Source organism: Panthera onca, chromosome B4 (genome assembly GCF_046562875.1).
Source record: "Panthera onca isolate mPanOnc1 chromosome B4, mPanOnc1 haplotype 2, whole genome shotgun sequence".
NCBI lineage: Eukaryota > Metazoa > Chordata > Mammalia > Carnivora > Felidae > Panthera > Panthera onca.
This window is the reverse complement of record NC_138345.1, coordinates 44817720-44845617: the sequence shown is the minus strand read 5'-3', so window position 1 is coordinate 44845617 and position 27898 is coordinate 44817720. Positions and strand designations below refer to the sequence as shown.

At 38.8% G+C, this 27898-nt stretch overlaps 2 protein-coding genes across 6 annotated transcripts in view; one reads left to right on the top strand and one right to left on the bottom strand.

Moving 5' to 3' along the window:
• The window catches only part of LOC132694720 (C-type lectin domain family 7 member A-like), an 80661-nt gene that overhangs the window by 36424 nt on the left and 16339 nt on the right, over positions 1–27898 (top strand). For 4 of the 5 annotated variants that reach the window (XM_078450089.1, XM_060658384.2, XM_060658383.2 and 1 more), the window contains 4 exons: positions 1536–1643; positions 3899–4056; positions 7523–7632; positions 10009–10320. The exons of the other annotated variant lie outside the window; for it this stretch is intronic. In XM_078450089.1, coding sequence (XP_078306215.1) covers positions 1536–1643; positions 3899–4056; positions 7523–7632; positions 10009–10135 — 503 coding nt within the window. In that variant the 3' untranslated portion in view covers positions 10136–10320. Of the gene's footprint in view, positions 1–1535; positions 1644–3898; positions 4057–7522; positions 7633–10008; positions 10321–27898 lie in introns of those variants that run through there. 5 annotated transcript variants of the gene reach the window in all.
• Positions 27179–27898, bottom strand: part of LOC132694724 (C-type lectin domain family 1 member B-like) — a 104075-nt gene continuing 103355 nt past the window's right edge. Inside the window, exon 8 of the transcript XR_013556866.2 lies at positions 27179–27354. The gene's annotated coding sequence lies outside the window, so the exon portion shown is untranslated. The remainder of the gene's footprint in view (positions 27355–27898) is intronic.

Here is a 27898-nt window from a genome sequence, read left to right as displayed (position 1 = left end):
TGCTCCAGATAATTTAGGCAAAGTATAAATACTTGAAAGAGCTGTTGAATTGAGAAAAGAGTGTGATTCAAGAACTATACTGTGTTATAATAGGTGAAATGGTGAAGAAAGTCTAAGCGTTGTCAGCATTAGTTTGTATGTGTATAATTTTGTGATTTTTTTGTCATTTGAGTTTCAGAACCTTGAGGGAGATGAGATGGTGAATGTCAAGTGTGTTCCAAAATTGGCTATTTTATGTATTAAAAAAATATTTTTTAAAAAATTTTTCGAGGAGTCTCCCCACTCAATTTGGGCCTGACTTCATAACCCTGAGATCAAGAGTGGCTTGCTCAATGCATTGTTAGCCAAGAGCCCCAGTGAAGCTGGCTATTTTTAGATGTGCATAAAGACTATGCTGCAAGCTTCTTGGAGGTCCTGCGAAAATTAGTTCTGTACTACGTGTCCTTGGATTGACAAAAAGGGAAGGACAAGGGAATTGATTGGTCCCAAGAAATTGTAGTATTTAGGTACAGGAGGTCTTAATGTGGGAGGCGGGGAGGGTTAAATGGTTTTTATTTATGGTTGAGAGAAAGAGATAGAGAGAGCACAAGAGAGGTGGGGGGTGGACCCAGGGAGAGGGGGACAGAGGATCTGAAGTGGCCTCTGTGCCAACAACAGTGAGCCAGACACGGGGCCGAACTCATGAACTGTGAGATCATGACTTGAGCCCAGGTCAGATGCTTAACCACCTGAGCCTTCCCAGGGGGCCCTTAAGGTGTCTTTTCAATTCAGATCCAGTATATGAACTCTGGAATGGATGACTGAGTTGCACAGGGGTTATATTTATTGCAATGGAGTACATCAGGAGACTGTGCAATTGATGGAGTTTTACAAGTAGACGTTGCATTTCTTCAATGATGGGTGGTAGAGAGCTGGAAATGATGAATCCTAGCTGCCTAACAAATCCTTAAGGGACATTTTTTTTCGTGTTTGTACACTTAAAGAGCCATACACTGCGTGATTTTACACTTTTTTATTTGTGAGTTTGGAGAAGATACTGCCAATTTGCTCAGAGATTTTTCACTTACTTTTTGCATGTTAGAAGTCGCCATGTGTGCTCTTCCTCTATGTATATTCAGTGAATTAATTATAAGCTTGTACTAGAGGAGAGTCAAATCCTTGGTGTTTAGCTTCCTGTGCAAATACTACATGCTAAATAAAATACTGGCTACTAATTTCACTAACTTTGTAATCATTATTTGAAGAGTAGGTGGTATAGAAACCAAAAGTATATTTCATTTCCTATTTACATTTCTGTTTTATAAAAGTTGATTCCTCTCACATACTTCCAAAATAATGTATAGCAAGTTATCATTTTATTTAAAAATCTGTTTTATGTTCTGACACTTCAACATATTGTAACCTGGCATTTTCTCTGATCGTACTTTCATTTAGTCAGCACCACTCACTGTGCCATTTAGAATTAGAGTAAGTGATTATAATAAAATGATCTATTGCAAGCATTCAAGAACTTAATTTTGTAATATGAATTGAAGTTTCTCACAGGTGTTCTGGAGAAATCGGGCAAGATATGAAAGAACCAGAAGACAAGAATGTTTCCTTAGCAGAGGTTGAAGATCGCTTAATTTTACTACCCACTACAGGTATGTACTGAATGATTATACTGAGAGTTTACGGTTGTTTCCTCCATGAAATTATCTCATTCTGTTCCATTTTAATATATCATTTTAAAACTTTACATTGTATTTTGTCAAGTCCTTTAATTTTTCTCACTTTTAAAAATTAAATCCATTTTCTTTCTTCTAACTAATTGAACTCTTGACTTTCACAAAGTCATGTTGATTTGATTGAGTAATTTCTGCTTGTGGATGAATTTTCTCCAGTCTAGATCTCTTGGAATTAATACCACCCTCTTACATTCACTGAGGTGAATTTCTCCCGAAGGGAGAACTGCTTCCTATTGGAGCAGTGTATCTGTACTTGGGAAGTCAGGATTTCTCAGTGTCATGTTAATGATGGTCTGACGTCTGTCAGTTTCTGGCTCCACAATTTGACCCCAAAGCTATTCTCAACATGAGACTTTTGGGACACAGGAAAACCACCCATTTTTTAGTCATCCAGTCTGATGTAAGGAAGATATGTAGAGAGAAAGCGTTGGTCTCTAAGCGTTGTTGTGGTTGAGGATCATGTGGCTTTTGTTTTCAAGAAAAAGATCATGACACATTACTTTTTCAAAACAAATTATTAAATCCCAGCTGGTTAACATATAGTCTGGTAATTCATTCAGGAGTAGAATTTAGGAATTCATCACTTACATACAACACCAGTGCTCATCCCAACAAGTGCCCTCCTTAATGCCCATCACCCATTTGGCCCTCCCCTTGCCCAACACCCCTCCAAGAACCCTCAGTTTGTTCTCTATATTGAAGAGTCTCCTATGGTGCGTCCCTTTATGTTTTTAGCTTATTTTTCCTTATCTTCCCCTGTTTATCTGTTTGGTTTCTTAAATTCCACATATGAATGAAATCTTATATTTCTCTTTCTCTGACTGACTGATTTTGCTTAGCACGATACACTCTACTTGCACCCACATTGTTACAAATGCAAGACTTCATTCCTTCTGATGGCTGAGTGATATTCCATTGTAGAATATACCTTTACCCATTCATCGGTGATGGCCATTTGGGCTCTTTCCATGATTTAGCTATTATTGAAACTGGTGCAAAACATTGGGGTGCATGTGACACTTCATATTAGCATTTGTGTGTCCTTTGGCCAAATACCTAGTAGTGCCATTATTGTTTCTAATTATAGGGTAGCTCTATGTTTCATTTTTTGAGAAATAGCCATGTTATTTTCCAGAGTGACTCCACCAGCTTGCAATCCCACCAGCAGTGCAAAAATGTTCCCTTTTTCCACATCCTTGCCAACATCTGTTCTTGCCTGAATTGTTCACTTTAGCCATTCTGGCAGGTGTGAGGTGGTATCTCACTGTGGTTTTGATTTATTTCCCTGATGATGAGTGATGTGGAGCATCTTTTCATGTGTCTGTAAGCCATGTGGATGTCTCCTTTGGAAAAGTGTCTGTTCATGTCTTTTGTCCCTTTCTTCATTGGATTATTTGCCTTTTGAGTGTTGAGTTCCATAAGTTCTTTATAGATTTTGGATACTAATCCTTTATCTGATATGTCATTTGCAAATATTTTCTTCCATTCTGTCGGTTACATTTTAGTTTTGCTGATGGTTTCCTTCGCGGTGCAGAAGCTTTTTATCTTGATGAGGTCCCAATAGTTCGTTTTTGCTTTTGTTTCTCTTGCCCCTGAAGACATGTCTTCATTTAAGTAAGAAGTTCCTGTGGATGAGGGCCAAGAGATGCTGTCTGTTTTCTACTCTAGGATTTAGATGGTTTTGACATTTAGATCTGTCATCCATTTTGAGTTGTTTTTGTGTATGGCATAAGAATGTGGTCCAGGTTCATTCTTCTACATGTTGCTGTCCAGTTTTCCCAACACCATTTGCTGAAGAGACTGTCTTCTTTCCATTGGATATTGTTTCCTGCTTGGTCAAAGATTAGCTGGCTGTACATTTGTGGGTCCATTTCTGGGTTCTCTGTTCTGTTCCCTTGATCTATGTGTCTACTTTTGTGCCAGTACCATACTGTTTTGGTGAAAACAGCTTTGTAAAACAGCTTGATCCAGGATTGTAATGTGTCCAGCTTTGGTTTTCTTTTTTAACATTCATTTGGCTATTCAGTGTCTTTTGTGGTTCCGTACAAATTTTGGGTTTGTTTTAGCTCTTTGAAGAATGCTGGTGTTATTTTGATAGAAATTGCATCGAATGTGTAGATTGCTTTGGGTAGTGTCAGGATTTTAACAATGTTTGTTTTCCAATCCATGAGCATGGAATGAAGACGATGACGCATTTCAAGGAAACTGGTACTGCCGTGGAAAAAGCTGTTACCACTTTTCAAAAGAGGAGAAACCTTGGGAGAGGAGCATGGTGTCATGCCAAGATCTGCAGTCTAGTCTCCTGAAGATTGATACTAAAGAAGAGCAAGTATGTCTACTTTCCTAAACCTGATGTAAATGATTTGAGTATGCAAAACATGTCTGGGGTTCAGATAATTGTTTCAACTTCCTCCAATATTATTTGGCATGTTGTTTTGAAGCACTTTGTTAACTGGCGCAGATTTCTCTGTGGAAGAGATATAGGTGTAACAGTGAACACGAAGAACCATTGACTTAAATCAAGAAGAACAGCTCTTCTGGGCATGCCATGGAATGATTTTCAGTCTTTAGTATTGTATATATTGCATCTTAACACTTAGTATGCTTCAGACAGCTCAGCATTATCTTCTCAGGGCTAATACACAGCAAAAGAACAACTGCTTCAAGGGTATGAGCTCATTGTACTGAGTCCTATTGTTCCTTCATCAGTATATGGGAGGGATTCAACTTCAAAGGAAAGATGAGTCTCTCCCTTCATGGCCATGGGAAAAGAGGTTGAAAAATGAAGAGGTTGAATGTAGCTAGAATGATTCTTTTTTTTTTTTTATTTTTTTTAACATTTATTCACTTTAAGAGACAGAGAGAGACAGAGTGCGAGTGGGATTGGGGCAGAGAGAGAGGAAGACAGAATCTGAAGCAGGCTCCAGGCTCTTACCTGTCCGCACAGAGCCCGATGTGGGGCTCAAACTCACATACCGTGTGATCATGACCTGAGCCAAAATCAGACACTCAACCTATGGAGTCACCCAGGCACCCTGGAATGATTCTTTGGAAATGATTTTTTTCCTTTTGCTTATAATCCAGAATGACAAAGAAAGCCTCTCTTTTTTTAGAAGAGAAAATGTAGATCACATTTGCCATTACTTTTAATGTTTGGCAATATGAAGTCAGTAGAATGGATTCTGTGGGGTTCCTTCTAATGATTCCATAAATAGTCCATGTAGGCACTGAGTTCTAGTTAAACGATCTAGTTCTAGCAGTGATATTTCTATTAGTGTCTTCTGAAGGATGAGTTAAAAGCCCTATGTTTTCAAAAAACAAAACAAAATAAAACCCAAACCAGGCCAATACTCAGGGGCATGTGGTTGGCCCAGTTGTTGGGCCATGTGCCTCTTGCTCTGTGAGTTCAATCCCACGTTGCATGTAAAGTTTATCTAAAAAAAAAAAAACAAAAACAAAGAAACAAACAAACAAAAAGAGCCCTGTGTTTCTTGTTTATAAAATTCTTATTAAAATAATGATATGAATATGAATGATTCACTCATAAGTATGAGAAACAAATGAAGTACACATTATCACATTGGTTCAAGCAAATTTTAAAAATCAAGGACCAATAATCCAGGACCTAATAATCCAGGACCTAAAAAGTACCTAGATTAATTTCAACCTCAGCTGTTATCAATCAACTTCCAAATGGTTGGAGTTTTCTTCTTTCACACATTAAGTTTATTTTTAATCCGTATTTCCCCTGTCATTTCCAATTCAGTGTTCTTCAGTTTCAGTCCTGCCATTGAAGTTTATGGACTTCAGAGTTTCAATGAACCTTCTTATACTTATCCCTGTTTTTCCAGGAACTATCTAGAGCCTTTGACGTTCCCTGAGACTTTTGCCATTGTTTAGAGCAAAATCTGAGTTTCATAGTCTAGCACCTCATTTGATGAGAGCTTGGCTGTCAGTATCTGAACTGGGCTGTTGATACACTCTCTGAACTGGAGATCAGCTTTGCTACAGAACAGCATTACTCTTACACTGATGGTTTAGGATTTCCCATGTTTTGCTGCTTTACCAACCCAGGAGTGTAATGACAGCAGGGGCTTAAGTCCATTGGTACTGAAAACTAAAATTGGCTTTGATACCTATGCATACCCCTAGCATCTAGCAAAATTATGTGAGTGAAAGAATCAAGGACATTTAACATCAGTGTTGATTTGGAGACTTAGAAATGATGACATCTATTTGGGCGCAATTCTATAATTCCCATTCGTTTTCCTTAGGCACTAACTATACGCTCCTCAAATTTTTCTGATACAATGTAATTACTGTGAAGAGATATTGATGCATGTGTGTGTTTTTGGGTGCCTTTGTGTTAGAGAGAGAGAGAGAGGCTGAGAGAGATTCAATTACATTGCTTATAGCAAAGGATATTAACTTACTTTCCATTCATTATGCCAATTGGAATAATGATTACAAAGAACTTACAGAATTTTTATGGTAGAGATACTTTAGACACTGCATGCATTATTCAGTGCCCACAATGTTAACACAGACTGTATGATATCCACTGCATACAGAAGGAAAATTCTCATGGAAGTTTTATTTCCTTAGGTGTGTAGAGCAAATTAATGGGATACAGAGTTTGACCGCTTGTAGCTATAGTCTCTTCATTTTCACTGCTGTATAATATTCCCCAGTGTGGCTAAGAATCTCTAGAAGATGGAAGTTTGGGTTGTTTCCACCTTTTGTGGCTAGGAAGAGTCCTTCATGAATCATTCTTAGACGTGTCTCAGTGCAAAACTCTCTTGTGTGTCCTCACTTCTCTTGATCACAAATCATCGTAGGAGTGAAATCATTGGGGACAAGGTTCCTAAAGTTCCATTTTCATGCGATAATTTAAAATTACATTTCAAAATGATTTTAGCAACATTTTGAAAGATGGATTTGATATCAACCATCCCACAAACTTGGTGCTGTTATTTTTAATTTCTGCCAATTCAATACTAGTAAAATATACCCTGGTGGCTTTGATTTGAATTTTCATGATCTCTAGTGAGCTTGGCATCTTTATTTCTTGGCTATACTCCCCATTTATTTGAAATATGTTCTCGTTTGTTGTGCCTTTTTTTCTTATTGTGTAATCTTTTCCCTTGTTTATTTCTAAAAATAAGTATTTGTTCTGCAAATTATTGCATATATCTCCAGACGAGGCTTGTCTTTTCACATGCTTTTTTTTTTTTCTTAATTTTTTTAACGTTTATTTATTTTTGAGACAGAGCGAGACAGAGCATGAACGGGGGAGCGGCAGAGAGAGAGGGAGACACACAATCGGAAGCAGGCTCCAGGCTCGGAGCCATCAGCCCAGAGCCCGACGCGGGGCTCGAACTCACGGAGCGCCAGATCGTGACCTGAGCTGAAGTCGGACGCTTAACCGACTGAGCCACCCAGGCGCCCTGTCTTTTCACATGCTTTAAGGTGTCTTAGGATGAGGAAAAGTTGTTGATTTTGCCATCATATTTATCTATCTACTTTATCGTATGGGAAGATTTGTTTTTTTCTAAGTCCATCCTTCCTCTTTGCTGATATCTTGGATCCAGTCACAGAGACTTGAGTGATTCCTTCATTGAAGCATTTCCAATCCTGTGTCTTCTCTACCCCATGGAGAAATGAGCCTGCCACTTCCATTTATCATAAAAGTGTTTGAAGATAAAAGTGCCCAGTATTTTATTGATGAGTCCTCTGTGGGTAAGATGTTTTCACTGATGCTGTGAATAATACTAATAATTCCAATTTTCTCACAGGTCCTTATTCAATCAAAAATAAAACACAATCATTGGATTGGATTAAGTAGGGTTCAAGAAGGCAGGTATCCCTGGCAATGGCTGGATGGCTCACCCCTATCTCAGAAGCTGTAATTTTTCATTTCATGGCCTTTCTCCCTTTTCTGCTCAGTAACGGAGTGGTAGGTTATTGGTGAAGAAGAGGAACAGATCCTTGGGGACTTAGGGAATATCGTTCATTCCATTTGATCTCGCTTCTTAGATCGGCAACCGAATGCAAATCTGAGACCTCAAGAGACCCAAAGAGCATGGTGTATTCCATTTTCTTTAATGGAAAGTCCTGCCAAACCTAGTGAAATGGCATTTTGTTTTTGTATCTTGTATGTCCTATGATACAAGCATGTCCACAGATATGGTTGCAGGAAATGGTAAAAAGGTAATGAGGAGAGGAAAGTGGCTACAGCCAGCCTCCTCTGTACATGAAATATGTACCTGTTTGCTTGATATCATTCGAGAACACAACAACAAAAGAGCTTTTTCCAAAGGAGTCATTTAGTAATCTTGCAACAATTCCCCAAGAATTATTGCTAGCCCTGTTTCATTAATAAATCACATGGATTTGTCATTTGATGCTACGAAAGTAGTTTAGAAAATGAAGAAAAGTGATCCGTTGTAAATAAATCCAGATAACTGGCGGACAGTATGGGAAACATGGGGTATTTAACATGCTGTTTATTGATGGCCCACAATGTTCCAGGCACCCTTCTAGGCACTGAAGCTATAGTGGTGAATGAAACACACTACAGTCTTCTGCCGTTGTGGATAGTACATTCCCATGCAGGCTTGATGGAGCTCTTGGAGATGAGCGACGACAATCTCAACGTGCCAAGTGAATTACATGGCTCATTAGGGGGTGATATATGCTATGGAGTGATGTGAAATCTTTCCTTTTTGCTACAGTGCAAAGTGTCATTTGTGTATGAAGGTAAGAGGGAGAGATTTCACTGCTTTCAGTGGAGTGGTCAGGACAGACTCCATGAGAAATGAAGTTCGTACAGCATGTTGAATGAGCAGGGCATGTGGATTAGCTGATACAAATGCATCCCAGCAGTAGGAGTGTCCTTAGCATCCCTGAGGAAATAGCAAGAGGGCCTGGGACTGGAGCAAGGGGAACGAGGTGGGAGAAAAGTAGGTCAGAGAGGGAATGACGGTGAGAGCATGTGGGGATTAGAAAAATGTAAGAGGTTCATGAGGGTCATGAGAAGATATTAGAGGGCTTTAAGTGGAGGAGGGACAAAGTCTGGGTCCTGCTTTGGAGATGCACTCTGGACAGTCTGTTGAGCTGAGATGGCCAAGTGGCCAGATTCTACACTTGTTCCAAAGATGTGTGTGAGACAGACAAGTCAGGGATGGTGTCAGGTTTTTGGTCCAGGAGTGGTAAGAATGACGTTCCCATTAACGTTAATAGGGCATATTTGGAATTCAGTTTTAGATACAATGGTAGTAAAACTGTTAAGCATTTAGGTATGAACGTGGGTGTCACATGGGCCTTGTGATAGATAATCATGCCGATCAGGTGAGAGGTCTGTGCCTGGGATGCAAATGTTGTGTGCAGCAGTGGATAGACAGTGTGACAAGTGCGAGGCTGGGATGATTCTCGGGAATCTAAGGGCTGAACCCTCGGACGCCCTCATGTGGAAGGTCATGTGAAGATAAGTGGACAAGAGGATAACCAGAAAATATCACCGAAAAAAGTGCTTCAAGAGACAGGAGGAAATCCATGAAGGGGCAGGGAAGGCAATGGAACCCCCTACAAAGAAGTTCTACTGAAATAACAGCTGAATGTAAAAAGTTGGGGACACCCCCATTTTATTTCTTGAAATGGTTACTTCCCATCAGATTCCTGAGGATTTGGGTGAAAATTAAAACTAAGAAACATTTTTTTTCTGGACAGTGTAGCCCAGCCTTCACATTTAAAATCCAGGTACCTCATTCTCATTGCCCAATTTCACCGAAGTCTAATGCTTCGTTTGGTGTGGAAGACATTAGGCTCAGTGGAGAAAAAGTGCACTCTATTTTAAGTGCAAATCAGCACCTTTTTTGCTCAAAGTGAGGCTAGCAGTGGAATTGCTTGCTCTGGGCACATCAGTCTCAATTACAGGCACTTGGAAATATGTTTATATGTAATTTCAGTGTATCACTTCCTACACATTCTTTATTTGATCACTTCCCAGACGTGTCAGGAGTCTTAGGAGCATATTTCAAGTGTATATGTATAAATTCCTAGACCTCCCAGTCTACACTACCCTTTGTACTTCTTCACTAGTTCCAGTGGTCCATTGGTAACATTTCATTAGGTTTAGATACAATTACGCTTCCTAATCTTATCGCTCTATGACCCTCTCAATATTTTTAAGGACTTTGAAGTAAGTGCACATATGTTTTCAATTTGTGATAAATTTTGCCTGAGAAATATCTTTCTAAAATAAATTTATTTTCTGGTGCAGGAATCTCCAACAGAGTTTATCTCCTGTGAAATGTGGACACATGAGACCATCGACAATTTATACTCCTGCCTGTAGTAACCGTTTCCGTTACATATGTGAAAAGGAGTTCTCTGGCCCTGATAATTAAAGAAGTGCTGTGATCAAATATTCACTATTTTCATTCTTTAACAGTTGTCAGGAAAAATACAGGGTATTCGCTCAAATTAGTCAACTATGCATGGCATATGAAGGATTATGATCTTTCAAACATGCCTCAGGATGGATAAAAGAGTAAGTTTTAGAGTAAAATCATCCATCCAAAAATGAAGCTTTTTTTTTGAAATTTCAAGAACCATTCCACTGGAGAATGTGAAAAAGTTTGAGTGTAAGATTTTACATTTAAAATATAACTAAATGTTCTTGATTTAAATAGGTAGTGAATACATTTGCAGGGTTCACAGTATAAGAGGTCCTAAACGATGAACACATGCTCCCAACCACCTTGTCCTCTATTCATCTAGTTGCCACCTCAGAGGCACACATGTAACTGGTTTATATAGTATTCCCGAGGTATTCTAGTAAAGTACAAGTACACACAGGCCGTCTGCTAAACAAAATGGTATGTGGCTAAAAACGACAGTAACGATCCTTTATGTTTCTGTTGAAAATGTACCATGTGTGTGTTCCATATCAGTACATAGGTAGCTGCATTACTTTGTATAAATTTCTGCAAATGTCACACTGATAAATGTTTTATTTCCAGTGGATGTTTAGGTTTCTCCCAGAATTTTAGAATTGTGTGAATGAAAGCACTTAGTACTGTATTACTTGCCATAGAGCATATACATAGGGTGTCTAGCAGTGTCATTTCTATGTCAAAATGTGTCCACATGAAATTTGCATAGACGTTTAATTTACAATAGATGCTCTACCTCTCTATCTGCAGTCAGCAGCATTCAATTCCTGCTTCCTCACTTGGTTACCACCGCAACGTGTTATCAGTCTGTTTGATTTTGCCAATAAAGTCTTCACCACTTAAAAAAAAATGTTTATTTGATTCACTTCAATTTACTATGTCCTGTTATTTGTGTCTCTGAGCATGTGTTTATGGTATTTCTTCTCATTTAAAGTGTCTGTCTTGTCTTTGTGGATTAATATCACAAACGTCAGTTTGAGCAAAGAAAACCCAGACACAAAATCGCTCCTCCTGTAACGTTCCAGTTATTTATAAGGTTCTACACCAGGTAAGTCTAACCTATGCTATTAGAAATGAGGACAAAAATTCCTGCCGTAGGGATTTATTCCTAAAACGAATAATAATGGGAAATGACTAGTCTTTACCATGGTGCAACGTTATGCTTGGAAAGAAACCACGTCCAAGGTGCATTTCTCAGGTGCTGATAATAGGGAGTTTAATAATCTGGGTGCCGGTTACAAGGTGTTGTAGTGATCCCTTGGGCTGCCATGACAACTACCACAACCTGGGTGTCTTTGAACAACATACATTTATTTTTTCATTATTTTGGAGGCGAGAAGTTTAAACGTGAGGTGGCAAGGTCAAGCTCCATTTGAAACTCTTTAGTTTACTCTGTTGGACTAAATTCTTCCTCGCCTCAAAGTCATGAAGAAAAATTAAAAAAATGTTTTTGCCATTGTTTGTTTTTTAACGCTTATTTATTTTTGAGACAGAGAGAGACAGAGCATGAACGGGGGAGGGTCAGAGAGAGTGGGAGACACAGAATGTGAAACAGGTTCCAGGCTCTGAGCAGTCAGCACAGAGCCCTACGCGGGGCTCGAACTCACAGACCGCAAGATCGTGACCTGAGCCGAAGTCGGACGCTCAACCGACTGAGCCACCCAGGTGTCCCTGCAGTTGTTTGTTTTAAAGGATAAATTTGGCATAGTTTGAACTGGATGAAAGCAAATCACCAAGAGTTCCAAGTATGTGGAGGCAGTTCAATCAGCGTTTACAGGGAGAATGCTTACATAGGAAGCACCTTTTCAATCAAGAATCACCACTTCTGCCTTGAGAAAGTAGAATGAGGAAAAGAAATAAAACCCAAATCAAATAAAGGTGGAAAATCATAAAATGAAGAGCAGAAATCAATGAAGTTGGAAATATAAGAAATAATAAAATAAATGTAACAGTGAGTTTTGAAAAGGCTGACAACAGTGATAAACCCCCAGCTGGACCGATCAAGAATAGGCCTAAATGACCAATTTGAAGCATGAATGAGCAGGATTATTACAGACATTGAAGGATTTACTGATGATTATAAGGGAACATGAAGAATTTTTTGCCAATGAATTCTAAAACCTGAAAGACATTGATTTCTTGAAAGAATTGATCTTTCAAAACACACTTAAGAAGAATTTGATACCTTGAACTCGTTGTATATGTAAAATGAGTTATTCAATTTGTAGTTCAAATCCTCCCAAGAGAACCCCAGATGGGTTCGCTGGTGAATTCTGGTAAATATTTACTGAATAAATAGTCAAATTTAAAAGGGAAAAAACGTGATCCAGGAAACAGAAGAAAATTGAAAATGTTCCAACTTATTCTGTGAGGCCAGTGTTACTTGGATAGTGAAAACAGATAGCCAAGAATCCACAGCCCATGTGCACAAAACAAGCAAAAAATCCTAACAATTATTTGCACATTGAATTGCATGGAGCAATTTATTGAGAAGAGTATACATCACGATAGAGTGGGTTTATTCCACATGTGCAAGATTAATGAATTGGGGTGATATACTTGATTGATAGGCTGAGGAAGGAAAGCCGCATGATAGCCTTAGTAGATGCAGATAAATCACCTCAAAGTCGCCATCTTTTCATGATAAACCGTCTCTGTAAACTAGGAATAAGTAGGAATAAGTGAGATTTTCCTCCATATGATAATGAAGGAAATAACAATAAAAAATGGAGAAAATAACAATAAACAAATCCTCCAGTTAGTAATCTACTGAGCATCGAAAGATTGAGTGCTTTCCCTTAACACCGGTAAAGAAGCAAAGATATCTGGACTCATCACCCCTCTTCCCCATCCCAAGGGAGGCCATTTCAGTTCAATAAGCAAGAAATAAAAAAGGGATACAGATTGGAATGCAAAAAGGAACGACACCCATTTGCAAAGGACATAATTGCCAACATAGAAATCTCAGCGTTTTCCCTCATTCCTCCTAACACTAATATGTGAGTTTATTTTAGTTCCAGATATAAGACAGTATGTGAAATTCAGTAATGTGTCTATGTGCTAAAAATAAGCTATTGGAAATTGAATTAAACAAAAATACCATTTACGTTAGTATTGTCACTTGCTAGACCCCAAGATTTGACCTTTACTGCCCACCAGCTTATACTCACCCACCTTTGTCCCACATTTTTCTTTAGGCAAATCCTCTTACCAGTGTCTCTCTTAACTCTGGCAAGTGGAAAGCAATACCAACCCTCAAACAATAGTGACTCTCTTGACAAAATCTTCAGCCTGCCCAGATCCCCCGGGGACAGTTTGAGTGTCATCCTGACTCACACCTGCTCAGATGGACCATGGAGTGAGCTCTAGAGTGATTGATGATACCTTTCCCTCATTATAATCCTAAAATCTCTACCCAAGGAGGAACACGCGCCTTGTCACAAGACTTATTTACACAACACACGGTGTGCGTGGAGGCCTGTTTCCTTGAGGTGCATGTGTGACCTCATGCCCTCCTCTACCTATGGTGACGTGGATCCTCTTTTTCATCCTAATTCAAAACAAAAGGAGGGGCTCCCGGGTGGCTCAGTCTGTTGAGCGACCCACTTCGGCTCCGGTCATGATCTCATGGTTTGTGAGTTCGATCTCCAAGTCGGGATCTCTGCTGACAGCTCGGAGCCTAGAGCCCGCTTTGAGTTCTGTGTCTCCCTCTCTCTCTGCCCCTCCCGCCCCTGCTCACACTCTCCTTTCTCTCTCTCTCAAAATAAATAATATTAAAAATTTTTTTTCACATGAAAAAAAGAACCTATTTACCGTTGCTTCGGGAGTCATGACTTTGGAAGTTACTCCCCACGATCTCCTCATTTGCTGCAAATAAAGTTTCCTTTTTGTGACAACTCACATGGTGTAGTTCCTTTCTGTGACTCACCAAGGAGCAAACTCATGTTGATTTGTTTACAGTATCACAGTAAGTTAATAGTGTATATGTGCCAAAATATATGTACCATCTGTGTGCTGAAAATTATGAAATACTCATAAGAGAAATTAAGACAAGTAAGTTGATAACTCTACTATGGTCCTAGATGGGAAGCTTCAAAATGGTTATGATTTCTCCAAGTTGATCTAAGATTAAGTCAATTCAAACCCGAAACCAAGTAAGATTTTTTCTTTTTGGTCGTCACCTACATGCTTTTACTTTTTTAAATACAGGTTATTTTTAGGACAATTTTAAATGTACAGAAAGAAAATGCAAAGATAGTACAGAGTTCCCAAATACACTGTACTCTTATATCAACATGCTATCTTAATAGTGTATATTTGTTACAATTCAGAAACGAAAGTGATATATCTTTTTATGATTTAATATGCATAATTTACTCAGATTTTCTATTCCAGGATCCCATCCGTATTACCAAGCACAGTTAGCTGTCACATGTTCTTAATTTCCCCCTGGGTGTTACAGATTTTCCTTGTTCTTGATGATGTGGGTAGTTTTGAGGAGGACTTTCTAGGTACTTAAAAAATATATCCTTCAGTTGAGATTGGTCTGATATTTTTCTCATGCGTAGGCCGGGGTTATAAATTTGGGGAGGAAGCCCACAGAGGCCCAGAGTCACCTTTATCACATAATATCAAGAGGGCATGCTATGAATATGGCCTGTCACTGTTGATGATAACTTTCTTCAGTCCGGTACTATTTGCCAGGTGTTCCATTGTAAAGTTATTCTTTGTTTTCCCTTCCATATGATTCTGTAATGAGGTTTTGGAAGGAAATCATTATGTGCAGTGCGTACTTAGCGAGGAGTTATACCCGTCTCCTTGAAGCAGGAGTAGAATGATACCTGGAGCTGTATTTGGAATTCTGCATGCAAATTTTGTCTCATTGCCCCCATGTATTTATTTGATCAATTCTTTTATCCTGGTATGGACTTATGGATATTTATTTTTTATTTTGGTTTACAGTACAATGGTATTTATTTTTTTTGCTATTTATTTTGTTGCTTAAATTGCTGTTGCTTTAGCCATTGGGAATTCGTTCATCTGGTCTCTCGATCTGTTTGACCACCCCACATTATGTTAAGTAGTCACCTCTTTTCTAGCAGTACACATGTTCCAGGCTCACCTTGCATGTGTCCTACCTCTGACTTATAATCAACAATTTCTGCAAGGAGTCCAGATTCCTTTAACTGGGTATTCTAATTCTAATAAAAATATGGCAACTACCTGAAATTTTCTTTTAAAAAAAATTGTCAATGGAAATTCAGAAAGAACAAAGTAGGAGAACACAAATTACCATACTTGAAGACTAGCACAAGGACACAATAATCAAGTTATTTGTAGTACACCTGGGTAGCTCAGTGGGTTAAGTGTCTGACTCTTGATCTCAGCTCAGGTCATATCTCAGGTTCATGAGTTCAAGCCCCACACTTGGCTCCACGCTGAGCATGAACCCTACTTAAGATAAAAGATACTGATGAAAGAAAATAGTTACTCAGATCAATGGAACAAGATAGAGAGTTTAGAAATAGATTCACAAATAAATGGTCAATTGACTTTTGGCAAAAGCGCCAATGATATTTCAATAGGATAATGTTGCTTTCGGCAAGTGATACGGGAATCATTAGACACTTATATGCAAAAACTTAAAGGAAGGAATTCAAGCCATCTAAAAAAGATTAACTTGCCTTGGAGTGTAGAATTCAATGTAAACTTACAGGTTTTAGAAGAATGCATGGGAGAAAAAAACTCAACCTCAGGTTAATTAAGAGTTTCTTAGGACAGAAGATGGCAGAACAGCATCGAAGTTTTTTGTGTGTCTCGTGTCCATGAAATACAGCCAGACCAACACTGAACCATCCCACACACCTAGAAAACTGACTGGAGGATTAACACAACAATCTGCACAACCTGCACCCAGAATTCAGCAGGTACATGGCATAGAGAGGTGAACTTGGGGAGTGAGAAGCCATGGGAAGGGAGGTGTTTTGTGGGTGGAGAGAGGACAGAGACGGGGCGGGGGGTGGGGAGTAAAATACAGGAAAAGCACTCCTCCCCCAAAGCAGCTGGAGAGAAAGTGGAAAATTGGAAACAGCCTCAGGGACTAAACTAAAAAAAGAGAAAGGAGAGGGTTTAAATTCCATTAAGACTGTAAACAAGGGAAGCACAAAGTCTGCAACTCTGCAGCTCCATACCTGGTGGTGCTCTGATGGGAAAAGCGAATCCCCAGGAGCAGAGTGGGGTCTGGAAGGTCCACGTGCCACATGGGGAAAAGCAATTCCACTGCTGGAAGGACATTTGGTAGAGACTGTTGAAGCCACCTGGTCCCAGCAGACCCCAGAAGGCAGCCACGTTCACTGGTAGTGGCGCAAGGTCGTTGAGGACGAAGCCTGGTGCCAGATGTGTTGTGATTTTCCATAATCCCTGAAAATCTGCTGAAACACTATCTCGATAACTTTTTATTATTATCTTTTTTAATATGAAATTTATTGTCAAACTGGTTTCCATACAATACCCAGTGCTTATCCCAAGAGGTTCTCTCCTCAATACCCATCACCCACTCTCCCCTCCCTGCCACCCCCCATCAAACTTCAGTTTTTTGTTCTCAGTTTTTAAGAGTCTCACATGATTTGCCTCATTCCCTGTCTGTAACCTTTTTTCCCCCCTCCCTTCCCCCATGGTCTTCTGTTAAGTTTCTCAATATCCATATAAGAGTGAAAACATATGGTATCTGCCTTTCTATGACTTATTTCACTTAGCATCACACTCTCCATTTCCATCCACGTTGCTACAAAAGGCCGTATTTCATCCTTTCTCATTGTCACGTAGTATTCCATTGTGTATATAAACCACAATAGCTTTAACCTTTCAACAGTTGATGGAGGTTTAGGGTCTTTCCATAATTTGGCTATTGTTGAAAGTGTTGTTATAAACATTGGGGTACAAGTGCCCCTATGCATCAGCACTCCCGTATCCCTTGGGTAAATTCCTAGCGGTGCTATTGCTTGGTCATAGCGTAATTCTATTTTTAATTTTCTGAGGAACCTCCACACTGTTTTCCAGAGCGGCTACACCAGTTTGCATTCCCCCCAGCAGTGCAAGGGGTTCCTGTTTCTCCACACCCTCGCCAGCATCTATAGTCTCCTGATTTGTTCATTTTAGCCACTCTGACTGGCGTGAGGTCATATCTGAGTGTGGTTTTGATTTGAATTTCCATGATGAGGAGCGACGTTGAGCATCTTTTCACGTGCCAGTTGGCCACCTGGATGTCTTCTTTAGAGAAGTGTTTATTCATGCTTTCTGTCCATTTCTTCATTGGATTATTTGTTGTTTGGGTGTGGAGTTTGGTGAGCTCTTTATAGATTTTGGATACTAGCCCTTTGTCCAATATGTCATTTGCCAATCTCTTTTCCCATTCCGTTGGTTGCCTTTAAGTTTGGTTGATTGTTTCCTTGGCAGTGCAGAAGCTTTTTATCTTCATGAGTTCCCAATAGTTCTTTTTTGCTTTTAATTCCCTTGCCTTTGGCGATGTGTCAAGTAAAAAATTGCTGTGGCTGAGGTCAGAGAGGTTTTTTCCTGCATTCTCCTCTAGGGTTTTGATGGTTTCCTGTCTCACATTCAGGTCCTTTATCCATTTTGAGTTTGTTCTTGTGAATGGTGTAAGAAAGTGGTTTAGTTTCATCTTTCTACATGTTGCTGTCCAGTTCTCCCAGCACCATTTGTTAATGACACTCTCTTTTTTACTTTGGATATTCTTTCTTGCTTTGTCAAAGATGAGTTGGCCATCCTTTTGTGGGTCTAATTCTGGGGTTCTATTCTAATCCTTTGGTCTATGGGTCTGTTTTTGTGCCAGTACCATGCAGTCATGATGATTACAGCTTTGTAGTAGAGGCTAAAGTCTGGGATTGTGATGCCTCCCGCTTTGGTCTTCTTCTTAAAAATTACTTTGGCTATTCGGTGTCTTTTGTGGGTCCATACAAATTTTAGGATTGGTTGTTGCAGCTTCGAGAAGAATGCTGGTGCAATTTTGACTGGGGTTGTATGGAATGTGTACATAGCTTTGGGTAGTATTAACATTTTAACAATATTTATTCTTCCAATCCATGAGCATGGAATGTTTTTCAATGTCTTTATGTCTTCAATGTCCTTCAGAAGGTATAGATTTCAGCAAACACATCTTTTACATCTTTGGTTAGATTTATTCCTAGGTATTTTATGCTTCTTGGTGCAATTGTGAATGGGATCAGTTTCTTTATTTGTCTTTCTGTTGTTTCATTATTAGTGTATAAGAATGCAACTGATGTCTGTACATTGATTTTGTATCCTGCGACTTTGCTGAATTCATGTATCACTTCTAGCATACTTTTGGTGGAGTCTATTGGGTTTTCCACCTATATCATGTCATCTGCAAAAAGTGAATGCTTGACATCATTGCCAATTTTGATGCCTTTGATTTCCTTTTGTTGTCTGATTGCTGATGCTAGCACTTACAACAGTATGTTACAGAGCAGTGAGGAGAGTGGACGTCCCTGTCGTGTTCCTGGTCTCAGGGGAAAGCTCTCAGTTTTACCCTATTGAGGATGATATTAGCTGTGGGCTTTTCATAAATGGCTTTGATGATCTTTAAGTATGTTCCTTCTGTCCCAACTTTCTCGAGGGTTTTTATTAAGAAAGTCTGCTGAATTTTGTCGAATACTTTTTCTCCATCGATAGACAGGATCATATGGTTGTTATCTTTTCTGTTATTAATGAGATGTATCACATTGATTGATTTGAGAATGTTGAACCAGCCCTGCAGTCCAAGAATGAATCCCACTTGATCATGGTGTATAATCCTTTTTATTTGCTGTTGAAATCGGTTTGCTAGTATCTTATTGAGGATTTTTGCATCCATATTCATCAGGGATATTGGCCTGTAGGGTTTTTTTTGTTTTTTTTTGGTTTTTTTTTTTTTTTGGCTGGGCCTCTGTCTGGTTTAGGAATCAAAGTAATGCTGGCTTCATAGAATGAGTCTGGAAGTTTTCCTTACCTTTCAATTATTTTGGAACAGCTTGAGAAGGATTGGCATTATTTCTGCTTTAAATGTCTGGTACAGTTCCCCTGGGAAGCCATCTGGTCCTGGACTCTTAGTTTTTGGGAGATGTTTGTTAACTGATTCAATTTCATCGCTGGTTATGTGTCTGTTCAAGCTTTCTATTTCTTCCTGGTTGAGTTTTGGAAGTGTGTGGGTGTTTAGGAATTTGTCTATTTCTTCCAGGTTGTCCAGTTTTTTAGCATATAAGGCTTCATAGTATTCCCTGATAATTGCTTGTATTTCTGAGGGATTTTTTGCAATAATTCCACTTTCATTCATGATTTTATCTATTTGGTCATCTCCCTTTTCTTTTTGAAAAGCCTGGCTAGAGGTTTATCAGTGTATTCAGAACATTTCATCCTAAAGCAGCAGAATATACATTCTTCGCCAGTGTACATGGAACATTCTCCAGAATAGACCAAATACTGGGACACAAATCAGCCCTCAACAAGTGCAAAAAGATGGAGATCATACCAAGCATATTTTCAGACCACAACGTTATGAAACTTGAAATCAACCATAGAAATGAATTTGGAAAGGTAACAAATACTTGAAACCTAAAGTACATCCTATTAATGAATGAATGGGCTAAACAAGAGCTTAAAGAAGAAATTAAAAAGTGTATGGAAGTAAATGAAAATGATAGCACCACATCCCAAAGGCTCTGAGACACAGCAAAGGCAGTCATAAGAAGAAAATATATAGCAATCCAGGCATTCCTAAAGAAGGAAGAAAAATCTCAGGTACACAACTTTACGACTAAGAAGCTGGGAAAAGAACAGCAAATAACATCCCAAACCAGCAGAAGACAGGAAGTAATACAGATTAGAGCAGAAATTAACAAAATTGATAAACTACTAGCCAGTTTGATCAAGAAGAAAAAGGAAAGGACCCAAACAAGTAAAATCAAGAATGAAAGAGGAGAGGTCACAACCAACACAACAGAAATAAAATCAATCATAAGAGAATATTCTGAGCAATTATTTGTCAATAAAATGGGAAATCTGGAAGAAATGGGCAAATTCCTCGAAACCTATACCCTACCAAAACTGACACAGGAAGAAATAGAAAATTTGAACAGACCCATAACCAGCAAGGAAATCGAATTAGTAATCAAAAATCTGCCAAAAAACAAGAGTCCAGGGCCAGATGGCTTTCCAGGGGAATTCTACCAACATTTAAGGAAGAGTCAACACCCATTCTCTTGAAACTGTTCCAAAAAATAGAAATGGAAGGAAAACTTCCAAACGCTTTCTATGAAGCCAGCATTACGTGGATTCCAAAACCAGACAGAGACCCCACTGAAAAGAATTATAGACCAATTTCCCTGATGTACATGGATGTAAAAATCCTCAATAAGATATTAGCCAACCGGCTCCAACAATACATTAAAAAAATTATTCACCACGACCGAGTGGGGTTTATACCTGGGATATAGGGATGGTTCAATATCTGCCAAACAATAAATATCATTCATCACATCAATAAAAGAAAGGACAAGAACCATAAGATCCTCTCAATAGATGCAGAGAAAGCATTTGACAATATACAGCATCCTTTCTTGAGAAAAACCCTCAAGAAAGTAGGGATAGAAGGATCAAACCACAAGATTAAAAAGCCATATGTGAATGACCCAAGGCTAATATCCTCAATGGGGAAAAACGGAGAGCTTTCCCTCTAAGGTCAGGAACAAGACAGGGATGTCCACTCTCACCACTGCTATTCAACATAGTATTGGAAGAGTTAACCTCAGCAATCAGATAACACAAAGAAATAAAAGCATGAAAATTGGCCAGGAGGAGGTCAAACTTTTACTCTTCGCAGATGACATGATACTCCTTACGGAAAACCCAAATGGTTCCACCAAAAAACTGCTAGGTGTGATTCATGAATTCAGCAAAGTTGCAGGAGAGAAAAGCAATGCACAGAAATAGGTTGCATTCCTATAAACCAACAATGAAGCGACAGAAAGGGAAATCAAGGAATCAATCCCATTTACAGTTGCACCAAAACCCATAAAATTCCTAGGAATAAATCTAACCAAAGAGGTGCAGAATCTATACACTGAAAACTATAGAAAGCTTATGAAAGAAATTGAAGAAGACACAAAAAAATAGAAAAAGATTCCATGCTCCTGGATAGGAAGAAGAAATATTGTTAAAATGATACTACCCAAAGAAATCTACATATTCAATGCAATCTCTATCAAAATAACAACAGCATTCTCACAGAGCTAGAACAAATAATCCTAAAATTTGTATGGAAACAGGAAAGACCCCAAAGAGTCAAAGAAATCTTGAAAAAGAACACCAAAGCAGGAGGCATCACAATCCCAGACTTCAAGCTATACTACAAGGCAGTATGGCACAAAAACAGTACTGGCACAAGAACAGACGCTCAGATCAATGGAACAGAATAGAGAAACCAGAAATGGACCCATAAGTGGATGGTCAAATAATCTTTGACAGAGCAGGAAGGAATATCCAATGGAATAAAGACAATCTCTTCAGCAAGTGGTGCTGGGAAAACTGGAGAGCGACATGCAGGAGAATGAACTGGACCACTTTCTTACACCATCCACAAAAATAAACTCAAAGTGGATGAAAGACCTCAACGTAAGACAGGAAGCCATCAAAATCCTCGAGGAGAAAGCAGGCAGAAACCTCTTTGATCTTGGCCGCAGCAACGTCTTACTCAACACGTCTCTGGAGGCAAGGGAAACAAAAGCAAAAATGAATTACTGGGACCTCATCAAAATAAAAAACTTCTGGACAGAGAAGGAAACAATCACCAAAACTAAAAGGCAACCGACAGAATGGGAGAACATATTTGCAAATGACATATCAGACAAAGTGTTAGTATCCAAAATCTATAAAGAACTTATCTAACTCTACACCCAGAAAACAAATAATCCAGTGAAGAAATGGGAAAGACACATGAATAGACACTCCTCCAAAGAAGACATCCAGATGGCCAACCGACATATGAAAAGATGCTCCTCATCACTCATCATCAGAATACAAACCCAAACCACGATGAGAAACCACCTCACACCTGTCAGAATGGCAAATATTAACATCTCAGGCAACAACAGATGTTGGCGAGGATGAGGAGAAAGAGGATCTCTTTTGCACTGCTGGTGGGAATGCAAAGTGGTGCAGTCACTCTGGAATATAGTAATGGAGGTTCCTCAAAAAATTAAAAATAGAACTACCCTATGACCCAGGAATTGCACTATTAGGTATTAATCCAAGGGATGCAGGTGTGCTGTTTTGAAAGGACACATGCACCCCAATGTTTATAGCAGCACTATCAACAATAGCCAAAGTGTGGAAAGAGCCCAAATTTCCTTTGATGGATGAATGGATCAAGAAGATGTGTTACACACACACATACACACACACACACACACACACAATGGAGTATTACTCGGCAATCCAAAAGAATGAACTCTTGGCAAGTGCAACTATGTGGATGGAGCCAGATAATATTGTCCAAAGCAAAATTAATCCGTCGGAGGAAGGCAAATATCATATGACTTCACTCATATGAAGACTTTAAGACACAGAACCGATGAACAGAAGGGAAGGGAAGCAAAATAGAAAAAGACGGCGGGGGACAAAACTTAAGAGACTCTTGAATATGGAGAACAAACAGAGGGTTACTGGAGGGGTTGTGGAAGGGGTTTGGGCTAAATGGCTAAGGGGCATTAAGGAATCTACTCCTGAAATCAGTGTTGCACCATATGCTAATTTAGATGTAAATAAAATAAAATAAAATAAAATAACTACAGATAACCTTATCTTAAGTGTGGCTAGCTCCTCATGGCCCTGAAAACCTTGCTTCCAAATTCCTTAGAGGTTTAAGCTGTCCTTAATCCCCACTAACTAAACAGTAATCAGTCACTTCTTACAATCCCAGGATAGCTCTCTCTGTCCACAGCTCCTGTCCCCGTGCTTTAAAAAAAATCACCTTTTTGCACCAAAGATGTCTCAAGAGTTCTTTCTTAGCCCTGTGCTCACAAACCCCATTAAGAGGAAACGATCCTTTGTGTTTTAAACGATAGTGCTGTTTCTACTGACTGCTTTACAGAACTAAAGACTGTTCTTGAAACTAAGGTAAGAAAAAATTTCAAGAGAAGCAGTGATTGCAGAAGGAAAAATCTTTACTAAAGGCACAAGTATAAAAGAAGTGCTCCAAATAATTTGAGATGTCATGCACTAATGTGTGTTTTTGACAATTACACATGGAAAGACTCTAAGTTCAGAAATAAAGCACACTCATTCATGACTTTCATTTCTTTTCGCACAAGCTCCTGTTTATTTTCAAAGTACATCACTTGTCCCAATTTTTTGCCTTGTAGCATTGCCAAGAATTCAGCAGTCATGGTTTCTTCATACCCTCTCACCTTTTCCCAATTTTAGTAGACAAGAAGAAATTCGTGAGCATAGTAGATAAGAAATACATAATATGAAAAATTCAAACGAAAACCTATTTCCTCTGGCAACTTTGCCCTTGGAATATTATTTCAAAATTTTATGCAGTCTGCCTGCTTTGTTGTAAAGGTCACATGAATTTAGTTCGATTCTGCTACGACACTGCTTGTTCTCTTGGCTTATCATCATCCGTTCTCTCTCTCCCCCTCTCACGTTACTTACTGATTATTTCATCTTGGGGTTAAATCGTGGTTTCCACCACCTTATGCTTTTATGCTCGATGTCATGATTGTACGTACTTTTCTTCGATGCAGACGAGGCTTGGAGAATGTTAAGACAGTGAGCGAGTGATGTTTCAGTGAAACCTTATAGGATAAATAAAAGTTGAAGTAGAAAAAAGGTATAAGAATCATTTTAAGAAGCACTAAAAATACATTGATATCGGGGTAAAAAAGTGTGTGGGTGTTTTAAAGACACAGAGGTCTTTGGGGATAACGTTTTTATCATAAACTAATTAAAAGTAACCTCATTCATCAAAATAGAAAATTTAACAAGTCAATCTTAAAAGTATTGTAATATGTGTATATTCTAACCATAATACTCTATCTTTTTTTACTTGCTGTAAATACTATCGAGAAAATATTTAAAGCTATATAGTTTGAAAGGTTTTCTAGAACCTATTCTATTTTAGGTATGATAAAGACGGCATCTTATTTAAAGAGCCCCAAGGATGAAATTGCTAATAATTCCTTTTCATTGGTGGTTTGTTCCAAATTTGTGGGGATAGATATGTATCAGATGATTTGTTAGTATTAAACAAACAAACAAACAGCTTTGTAAAAGATCAGAGGCAACACATTCCTGGAACCTGGGCTAACTTTTAGAGTCCATTTTCTGCTTGGTTCCTGACATACACACCTGTTTTTCAATACCACCTAATAGCTTCTGATCCTGAAGCCCAATCTCCCAGCAGACTCATTTGCATAGAAGGTCTGCTGGATGCTGCTGAAGAGCATGGGACTTCCAAATCAGTCACTTCACTCAGCTGCTGCTGCGGAAGCACAAGGGGAGTAAACTGCAGCGGGTCTTATCACCCATAACCCGGAAGACAGCCCTGCCTTGAGAGTTTAGAGGTCGTACTCTTCACCCTCTAAAATACACGTCCAAAGTCCATGTGCTGGCTTAATCTTTCCTTACCAGTGAGGTATATAATAGTTGGTAGCAAAAGAAATGATGAAATACATTTCTTTTAAATGATATCGTTTGGCACTGGGGAATTTGACATAAGGCATAGATAGACATGTCTGGCTGCCGTGCAGAAGAATTACACCCCGGGGCCTGGCAGATCACAGTCCATAGGCATGCTTGAAAACCATGTTTGCCTTTAAGAGAGAGCCCTGTCGCATGGGAAATTTGTAGAAGGCTTTCTTATCTCTATTTATGTCAAAAACCTACTTCCTGAAAGCGATGAGCTAGATCTTAAAAAGAAACAGCATGAGCCAAAGGCAAAAGAGAAAAAAGAAAGCTAGAGGCTTGACATGTCTTCAGAAGAGGATACTTGACCAGTATTTAGAAGAGGATGAGACCTTTGTGGTTTGGGAGTGATGGAAAAGGGAGCTCCAACCAGGAGGAAGTGCTTTTGAAAAGACTTCCCCTGGTGTGGCTGGCATCGAGGTGGATTTATTGTTATTAGTGCACATTTCTAAGAAGACGCTTGAAGCTTCACAGCATTGGGGGCCTTTCAGATGGACAGATCAATATGGTTGATATGACAAAACCATATCATATGGTTCCTGCTTTTGTTCCTGCCTAACACTTACTTGTAGGGTTAAACAGGGCATAGAGCTGCTCACTGCATTGAACAAATAATGTCTTTTACTGTTTATTTTTGAGAGAGAGAGAGAGAGATCAAGTAGGGGTAGAGCAGAGAGAGAGAGAGAGAGAGACAGAATGTGAAGTAGGATCCAGGCTCTGAGCTGTCAGCCCAGAGCGCGACGTACGGTTTAAACTCAGAAACTGTGAGATCATGACCTGAGCCGAAGTCAGACGCTTTACCGACTGAGCCACCCAGGCACCCCACAATGTATTTTAAAAAATGCTTTCAGAGAGTTTATTTTTTTCTCTAGATTCTAAATGGCTGCTTTGAGCTGCCTCAAGCAAACAGGCTAAATCACACTGGGTAAAATATCTGCATTTCGTGTGTAACAGCATAAACAGATTATACAATCCAACAGGGATAATACAAGGTAATCCACGTTATAAAATTTAAATTACATATAATTTTTCATATATAAAACCTATTTTATTATATGCCTAAGTATGTACTTTTATATTATAACAATATATTTTTATATTTAAGAAACAAAATAAAAGCATTTCATAAACTATCCTGAAAACAGCTCATTGCTCAGCTTTAGGGCATGTCTGTGTGTGTATATTTACTTTTGTACTTAAAAATCATATAAATGTAACAAAAGGTAGATATTGCCACTGTCTTACAAGTGTTTAAGTTCGACAACGTTCTTAATGTTAATCTTGTCAAGTCTACCTTTATACAATAAATATAATTGCTTACACTCATTATTTAAAAAAACAAACATGCTCTGATAATATTTGCAACAAATAGTGGAACAGATGAAATTGGCTTTGATGCTTTCAAAGGAGTACGGTCAAATGTATTCAATATTGTAATCATGTGTCTTTGTTTTGTCCTAAGTTTTTTTTTTTATGTAAAGAGTCTGCTTCTTCAAGCAATTTAAAGAGAACACAGAAATAAGTAGAAATGTGATATTTTTCAAATCATTGATCTCAAATTTAGGTACTTAGGGTTTGTAATATATTAAGCAATCTGGATATCCTTAGGATTTTGTTAAAAAAAAAGGCTAACATTTATGCACACTTTGCTATTTATCTACTTTTGCCGTATATACATATGTATATATATGTATATAATATATATGTATATATATATTTATAATTGGAACTTATCTTCATTCTATAAAAAGAAGACGTATAAATCATGCCAGGTAGAATATGGATATTTCCCTTTCATTTTTAATAATGTTTAAATTTTATTGTTAAGCATTACCTAACCTCATGAGATTTTAGAATGACTTTTTGTTTTTATGCTTCAAGGTAACTGCTAAAGCTCAGGTTTGTACTGATCCACAGAATGTCTGAAAACTTCAGCATTTGAGGTCTCTAGGACTCCTGTCTGACACAGAGTGCAGGAATAAAGGAGACCCTGAGGCCAGTGGAAACCATGCGGGGGAGTATCTAATGTCACATGGCCATCGGCTTTCTCCTGACACGGTCTCTCTGAGAGTCAGTCAAGCACATCAACTAGTACCTTGTGGAGTCGAAGCAGAGGTGAAAGGCCCCCAGAGCCAGCACATCATCGTAGCTGTGATCCTGACCAAGCTCTTTTCCAGTTTTCTCAAAGTTTTTTTTTTTTTTTTTTTTTTTATTTTTGGGACAGAGAGAGACAGAGCATGAACGGGGGAGGGGCAGAGAGAGAGGGAGACACAGAATCGGAAACAGGCTCCAGGCTCCGAGCCATCAGCCCAGAGCCTGACGCGGGACTCGAACTCACCGACCGGACCGCGAGATCGTGACCTGGCTGAAGTCGGACGCTTAACCGACTGCACCACCCAGGCGCCCCAGCTCTTTTCCAGTTTTGAAATCCCAGGTACGATGAGGTATTGCAGCCAGTGAGGTTGGGTGACCCGTTCCTGTGCTGTCACATTATCCATCAGAGAGGGATAAAGTAGCATCTGCTATGGGAAAGCTGTGGACAAAGTTGGGAGGGCTTTGGACTGTTGCCCCAAGAACTGACTCCTGGATCCGTGTTAATCCATATTGAACGTTAACTTTATTCTGCAAGTGAGAAAAGGAGTGGATCAGAATGCGTTGGGTCAAAATATTTCCTATGCTGATATGTATTTTTTAATCCTTAGATGTTTTAAAGAATATTTAATCCTTTTTTAGACAATATAAATCTGTGGGTTTTTTTCTCCTCTCCCAAACTGATTGGCAAGTCCCTCTTCTTTCATTAAGTGTCGTAAAAAAGTTTAATGCTTGGACAGTATGATTACTTTTCTATCAAATTAAACCCAGGTTTCTACTTATAAATTTTTTTTATTATTTTATTATACAGATATTTAATTAAAATACAATTAAACAAAAGTTTGTTAGCTTGGAAAACGACCT